Source organism: Camelus dromedarius, chromosome 10 (assembly GCF_036321535.1).
Source record: "Camelus dromedarius isolate mCamDro1 chromosome 10, mCamDro1.pat, whole genome shotgun sequence".
Lineage (NCBI taxonomy): Eukaryota > Metazoa > Chordata > Mammalia > Artiodactyla > Camelidae > Camelus > Camelus dromedarius.
Window position 1 is genome coordinate 67,877,304 of NC_087445.1, and position 8,221 is coordinate 67,885,524.

Below are 8,221 nucleotides of genomic sequence, written 5' to 3' on the forward strand. Positions count from 1 at the left end.
GAGGAGGGAAGTCCAGGGCCAAATGCATATATTTCCCAGAGATGGGCTAAAGGGCAGTTGTGTCTGATTGGTAGTATCTATTAAAATTTTCTATGTTCATAAACTCCAACTTAGCATTCCATCTCTCAGAATATATTCCATACCATAGAAACTCTCTCATGAGTGCAAAACATTCATATACAAAAATATCCACTGCAACACTGTCTATAAGGGGAGAAAAAGCATTGTGGATAATATGACCCCATTTCTGAATATATGTGTATATATCCATGCAGAGAAAGAAACTTTTAAACGTGCACACAACTCTAGTTCTCTGGGAGGTGGAAGTATAGGGAACACTCATCTTAATTATAAAATGTGTTCCTTATTTTTAAAAGCAAACACATAATATAAAGTTAAATATGGAAAGAACTCCCCACTCCATCCCTTCATTCTCACTTCAGGAGCCAACTACACTACATAAACACACACCCACACCCCACAACAAACACAACATATAAAGGAGATATTTTTCTTTACAAAAAAAAAGAGATTCTTCTATATCCATTGTTCTGCAACTTGCTTTTGTCACTAAACAAAATCTCATAGGCAGTAGTGTAATGGTGACAACACAGCTTGGCAATGTATGACTTCTACTCTGCCATCAGACTGCCTGCATTCAAATCCCAGCTCCACCACTGGCTAACTAGGGGATCTGGTAAGTTCTTTAACTTTGCTAAACTCTCATTTTTTATCTGTAAAATGTGGAGATAATATGCCTATCTCTTAGAATTTAGAGACAAGAAAATGATAGAGATGTGCAAAGCACTTATCTCAGTGTGTGAAGTGTACTGAGTGCTACTCCGTGGTGACGAACGTTAGTCATCTCATTTCTTTAGAGACTGTGGAGTATTGAGTAATGCAAATTCACTATAAATTGTTTTAATAATTAAACTATTTGTGGGTATTTAGGTTGGGTTATTTGTGTGTTGTTTTACTTGTACTGTTTTATCTGGTATTATAAGCAATGCTACAATAAAAAATGTGTATAACTTTATGTATATAACTTTGTTATACATAACTTTGTGCTACAGCTATATGACTATTTTTAAAGGATAGATTTCTACAAACGGTATTATTGGATAAGGAAGTGCAGATTTTCAAATCTGATAGAGACTCCCAAAAGGCTTGTACTGATTATCCTCTCATGACCAGGTATGTGAAGGTCTTTTTCCTTTTGGAAATTGTCCCCAGAAATTTATGGATAATTGTACTTTAGTCTAATTTACATTTTCTAATTACCAATTAGGTTGAACATCTTCTCATACGTTTTCTTTGCTAAATGTGTTGCAGATATTTCCTTTGAGTCAGTAGTTTATATTTTAGCTTTCTGTATGGTCTCTTTGGGTGTAATTTTCACATTTATGAGTACAGTACTTTGTCATTCATGCCTCCACATTTTATTTCTTGCTTAGAATGGCATCCTTATCCTGAGACCAATAAAATATGCTACTTTTTTTTTTGGCCAATATATTTTATGGCTTGGGTTTTTTTACATTTATATAATTCATTTGTTCATATGGGTTTAATTTCTATCTGCAGGTTAGATAGAAATCTAGCCTTATTTTTTCCAAATGTTCATCCAGCTGTCATAAATGGCACTTAATAGTCCATCTTTTCTCCATTAATATGAAAAAATCTTTATTATATGTTAAGTTCCATATAGATCTAGATTTTTATATACATGCATAAATACAGGTATACAGAATTCTTCATTTTGATCCATTGATTGGTTTTTCTCTGTGTTAACCGTTACCTTATTGATTTTCATTATCACATGTTTGATTTTCAGTTCGAAAAGTTCTCTGTAATTTTTCCAATTTTTTTTCAAAATTATCTTGTCTTTCCTTAGCCATTTACTCATCTAGATGAATTTCAGAATGACCTTCTCAAGTCCCATTAAAAATTCCCTTTGGGTGTTATTATAGGTGAATTGCATTTTATTAATTTGAGAATTGGCTTTTTTCCAGATTCATAGAGACACAATTGGCATGTAACATACTGTAAACTTAAGGTGTACAATGTGATGATTTGATACACATATTAATTTCAAAATGATTGCCACAGTAGGGTTAGTTAACACCTCCACCATCTCACACAATTACCTTTGTGTATGTGTGTGTGGTGACAATATCAAGATCTACTCTCGTAAGAAAAGAGAGGTCACCGGGGGTGGGAGTTGTGGGAATTTGGAAAATGTTGCATAAGAGTGCAAAATTGCAATCATTAGATCAGTAAGTGCTGGAGATTTAATACACAGCATAGCAATTACAGACAGCAATACTAAATTATACATGCACTTCAAAAGTAGCTAAGAGACTTGATCTTAATTTTGATCCCACCACAAAAAAAGAAATGATAATTATGTGAGGTGATAGAGGTGTTAGCTAATGCTATGCTGGTAACTACCCTGCAAAATATAAATGTATCAAATCAACACATTTTACATCTTAACTTACACAACATCATATGCCAATTACATGTCAATAAAATAAAGTTTAAAAAATAATGTACTCTTTTATCAAAGTTCAAATATATAATACAGCATTGTTAACTGCACTACCATAGATCCCCATAACTTATTCGCCTTGTAACCGGAAATTTGTACCCCATTTCCTCCACCCTTCAGCCCCTGGAAACTACCAATCTACTCTCTGTTTCTAAGAGTTTGTCTTTTCTAGATTCAGTCGTAGGAGAGAAGGAAATCCTACCACAACAATATAGATGGACCTAGAGGGCATTATGCTAAGTGAAAGAAGTCAGATAGAGGAATACAAATGCTGTGTGTGGTATCACTTATACGTGGAAACTAAGAATGGACATTTTAAAACATTGAATCTTTCTTTTCAGACCGTCCTTTCTATTCTGCCATAGTTTCTCCAGATAGTTATTTCTCATCTCTTGTTTTTTCCCCTTCTTGGGTTTGTTCCTAATTATATTTTGGACTTTCATGCCATTGTCAATTGAAACTCCTTTCTTTTTTACATTTTCCTAATAGAGGAAAAGCATTAATATTTGTATACCTACCTTGTATCAGGACACTGGTGAAATCTTCATAGATTTTGAAAGTTTTCAGATGGTTATTTTGGATTTTTCTCCATAGACAGCCAAATCACTTTTTTTTGAATGACAATTTCATTTTATCTGATATTTATGCCTCCATTTCATTCATTTTGCTTTTTCAATAGCTTAGACTACCATCCAAGCAATGTAGCACAACAGAGGTAACCAGAGGCCATCTGCACCTTCTCTTTGCATAATATTAGTAAGAATGAGACTCTTACATTCCAAGTTTTATATTCCTGTAATATTTGAATGTTTAGAACGAGAACTTCATAGTTTCAAACACAAAAAATATTATTTATTTAAAGAAATAAACTCAGTAACATAGGGTATGCCTGGTAGTACAGTTGACCCTTGAACAACATGGGGGTAAAGGGCATTGACCCTTCCCACAGTCAAAAAATCACATGTAACTTCACAGTCAGCAGGCACTCCATACCCATGGGTTCCACATCCACGAATTCAACCAACCCATGGATCATGTAGAATTATACTACATATTTATTGAAAAAAGTGGACCCCCCAAGGTTCAAACCCATGTTGTTCAATGGTCAAATGTATTCCTATTTTCAGTGGCATCCCTGAACCAAAAACTTAGAATTTAAGTGTCCAGATCATTGTTAGCCAAACAGAACTGCTTAAATCAACATTAAGCAAGTATTTGCACTGAAGACATAACAAATTCTCATCTGAACTCTGTGGGGCCAGGGAGCATTGACTAAATCTGATGCTCATTTTGGTCCCATGCCCACCACCACCACCACCCACCACCACCTCTGGACATATGAGTAGGAAAGAATTGTGACGCGAGGACCTCAGTCATGAGGACTATTGTATGAAGGCATCCTGATTCAAGGTGGGACCCAGCAGCCTCTTCCACTATGACAAGGTGAAAAATGGGGGGGGGGGGGTGGCTAGGGAGTTGGTCATGAAACAGTCTAAGATGAATCTTCCCAAAGAGAACTGAGAATAACTCAGACAAGTTAGGCTACATAGAAGTTCCTAAGATAACATGGGAAAACTTTAGTTTCTCATTTAGGAAGCAGCTTGAAATTGTTTAACTTCCCACTTGCTGGATTTTGCCCCCTGCTTGAAATAAATATCCTAACAAAGAGCAGTGGGATTCTTTTCTTTATAGGCTGGAGGTTAGGGAAGAAGCCCTCTTGATCAAATTGCCCTTCACATCTCTCCCATGGCTTCTCCACACCCCGTCCGGGACGAGGTCAAGGACATGGAGACACAGAACTACAGCAGCACCTCGGGATTTATCCTCCTGGGCGTCTCTTCCAACCCTCAGCTGCAGAAGCCCCTCTTTGCTGTCTTCCTCACCATGTACCTGGTCACCCTGGTGGGGAATGCACTCATCATCCTGGCCATACACTCTGACTCCCGGCTCCACACCCCTATGTACTTTTTTCTCAGCAGCCTGTCCTTCATGGACATCTGCTTTACAACAGTCATTGTGCCCAAGATGCTGGTGAACTTACTCTCAGACACAAAGTCTATCTCCTATATCGGCTGCCTGGTCCAGATGTACTTCTTCATGGCCTTTGCGAATACTGACAGCTACCTGCTGGCCTCAATGGCCATAGATCGGCTGATAGCCATCTGCAACCCCTTCCATTACGATGTGGTGATGAGCCCACAGCGTTGCCTCCTCATGCTGCTGGGTTCTTGCACCATCTCTCACCTGCACTCCCTGCTGCGTGTGGTACTCATGTCCCACCTGTCTTTCTGTGCCTCCCATGTCATCAAGCACTTCTTTTGTGATACCCAGCCTGTGCTAAAGCTGTCCTGCTCTGACACATCTTCCAACCAGATTGTGGTCATGACTGAGACCCTGGCTGTCATTGTGACTCCCTTCCTGTGCATTCTCTTCTCCTACCTGCGAATCATCATCACTGTGCTCAAAGTCCCGTCTGCAGCCGGGAAGTGGAAGGCCTTCTCTACCTGTGGCTCCCACCTCTCCGTAGTGGTTTTGTTCTATGGGAGTGTCATCTATGTCTATTTTAGGCCCCTGTCCATGTACTCAGTGGTGAAGGACAGGGTAGCCACAGTTATGTACACAATAGTGACCCCCATGCTGAACCCATTCATCTACAGCCTGAGGAACAAAGATATGAAGAGGGGTTTGAGGAAATTAAGGGACAGAATTCACTCGTAGAAAGAACAACAAGACAGGTTGTCATCACTGGGGGATGACCTAAGAGATGATCACAGTTTCCTTCCTACCCATTTTTCACATGGTAGTCAACGAGATTATAAGAGGTGTTAAATCTCAGTAAGAACATTGACCTTGAAGCTAAAACACTTGCTTCTACAATGACCTTGACCAGATACATGTTCGATCCCACTTGTTACTGTTAAGAATTCAGATATCAGGAAAACAGTTTCTGCATTCACATACAGGGAAAAGCTATCTCCAAGTAACTCCTCCATAAGCTTGACAATGGTCAGTGCTCAAGGAACTATCAAATCCTACTAGATTTTTTAAAGACATTGTATGGGCTTCCTAGAGTATTGGGAATACTTCTTGAACTGCCCTTAAAGATGGGTTGAATTTTGACGGATGAAAACTAAAGAACAAGGAAATGGATAGAGTATTTCAGACAGTGGAAACCATCCAAGCAGGTAAATGCAATAAACATCAGAATGTGTTTGAGAGACAGTGAAAAGCCCTATGAGGCATAACTTGAGAGCAGGGGGAATAAGATGGGAAAAATAGAAGACTCTACGAAGTTGACTTACTCCTCCCACCAGCACCAAAGTATCATCACTGTGTGAATTCTCAGCACTCCACCCCTCTTCCCTTCCTTCTTAATTCTTCTTTTCTCCACGTGGCCAGATTCTTACTAAAATGCTCATTATATCCTATAAAAAGCAACATGTGTCAGCCAGAGTAAGCTAGGTTATGCTGTGGGGAGAAAAAAAAAACAATCTGAAATTCCTGGGACCTTAGAACCAAACCTTTATTCTTTACTCACACTGCATATCCACCATAGAAAAGTAGAGAGTGCTGCTCAGTTAAAACACTCAGGCACCATAGCTGATGGAGCAGTCACCATGGTAAACATTAATTAAACGTTAATTATCACTCTGTCAAAGGCTAAAAAGACTCTTGAAGTTTTTGCACTGGCAGTTAAACACTCTGTCCAGAAGTGAATCACACCACTTTGACCGCTACTGACTGTCCACAACTAATCTCATGATCCCACTCAAACCCAAGGGAGCCAGAAGGCACTATAAAACGATGTATCTGTAAAATAAAGAGCCAGAAATACTTGGTGAACTGCATCAATGAACACTCATAATCCTAATAACACACAAATACATAGGTGGATGTGTTGCCTAATCAGTCCTTCTCTGATTATGTTATTGTCAATAACAATAGTAACTTAAGATAGATATTCTCTCCAAGGAATCCTTTTGCCTCAATTATTTCAACAAGATTTTACAATCACCAGTTCTTATGCATCATAATCTTGTTGATGCAGGATCTGAATTTGAATACAAGTTTTTTGGCGTAAAAATATATAACACCCTAATGGAACACAGGGACACCTAGAACCAACATCCAGGTCCTTGCCATCGCTGTCACTATGTCCTCTTCCAACTATCAGGAAACAAATCAGCAATCCAAGAAATGGACTAATTTTGCAACAGCTTTCATATTTGTACAGGCACACCTGCCTTTCACCACTGTCTCCCACTAATCACTCAGCTTTGGGGGTGCTGGCCTGGGAAATCACTACCTTTTCCATTTCCTCTATTAATGTGTCAGTTTTCTCATGCCCTACCAAGGACATAAACCACTTTAGAATGTAAAGAATGCTGGCATATATTAAATAAATAAATTCATAATTACACCTTCTGTAACTATAAAGATTATTAAGTCCTTTTGGTCCCAGGAAACCTATAGTTTTTTAGTTCTGACTTCACTTGGCCATCAGTTCCAGATTCCTTTTTCTCAACAACACATAGGCACTGAGAAATCAAGATCTTTTACTTAGACGCTTACAGATATTCCAAGAAGTTCAAACTAGAGAGAAGTAGATACTTAGTGACCATGAACTAGCACTAGCACACCCAGATGAAAGACTAGGCCTAAGCGTCTCAGGCAGAGCTAGAGTGTTGTGTCTGTCAAAGTATGAAGCGATTCCCACAGGATAGCCTGACACCATTCAGAAGGAGTGAGCTGATATGGGAGCGTTGTATCTGGTGATTTTCATAAAGATTTTGCCATCCAAACAAGGAAGCCCAGACATTTACTTGGGAAGTCGCTACTACCCACTGGCAAGATTAAGTAAGTCCTCTCTGAAAGTAGATATAATCAGAGGAAATGTCTAAGCAGACCTTCTGAACACTCACCAAGTTGGGTGAATCTCTTCCGTATTGTCCTTGGGAGGAGACCAGGAAGATTCTTAACAACTGCTTAACAACTCTTCCTTCCACCATATGGGTACCCGAGAGGCTGGTTGAATACAATAGTAGAGCAATACTATAGGTATGTCCTTTGAGGAGAAAATCATGAAGGGAAATGTATTGGGTCCTACTACTGTAAGCTAATTACATATACCTAAATATTGACCATTTTGCTTAATACTGATCTAAGAAGAATTTAGTTCTTTGAACCTATTTTGCCTGTTTATTAGACTGAGGGACATAAACAAGAAAGATGAAAGCTGAGGAGGGCCTAGGGAAGAGTGCTGAGTATTTCTGACATTGAAGAGTCTGATAGAGAAGGTGTCAGCAAAGAGGACTGACACAGAGTAGTCACAAAAGCCAAGAATAGAAGTTTCAAGATACAGCAGCTATTAATCCACATCAAAATACAATGAGCATTTCAGCAAAATAAGCCTGGAGGATTGTCCATTAGCTTGAGTGACAAAAAGGCCACTGGTGGCATTGGTAATAAAGTTTCAATGGAGCAATGGAAACAGAGCCCGACTGGAGTGGGTTAAGGAATCACTTGTGATTCTATACACTAGCGATGAACAATCTGAAAAGGAAATTCATAAACACAACCACATCACTAGCATCAGATGAATAAATTACTTAGGAATAAACTTAATCATGGAGGTGAAATTACTTATGCATAGGAAACAAAAATATTTGATAA

At 38.7% G+C, this 8,221-nt stretch overlaps 1 protein-coding gene across 2 annotated transcripts; it reads left to right on the plus strand.

The window, feature by feature from the left end:
• The first annotated feature begins 4,232 nt into the window (after positions 1 to 4,232).
• Positions 4,233 to 6,185, plus strand: LOC105092646 (olfactory receptor 1L4). Of its 2 annotated transcripts, XM_064490877.1 has the most exons (2): positions 4,334 to 5,245; positions 6,019 to 6,185. In XM_064490877.1, exons 1-2 carry the CDS (start codon positions 4,334 to 4,336, stop codon positions 6,181 to 6,183), a joined length of 1,077 nt encoding a protein of 358 aa, XP_064346947.1. In that variant the 3' UTR covers positions 6,184 to 6,185. The 2 variants fall into 2 exon arrangements, with proteins under 2 accessions (XP_010982670.3, XP_064346947.1); XM_010984368.3 differs by lacking the exon at positions 6,019 to 6,185 and having other exon boundaries at positions 4,233 to 5,266.
• The last annotated feature ends 2,036 nt before the right edge of the window (positions 6,186 to 8,221 follow it).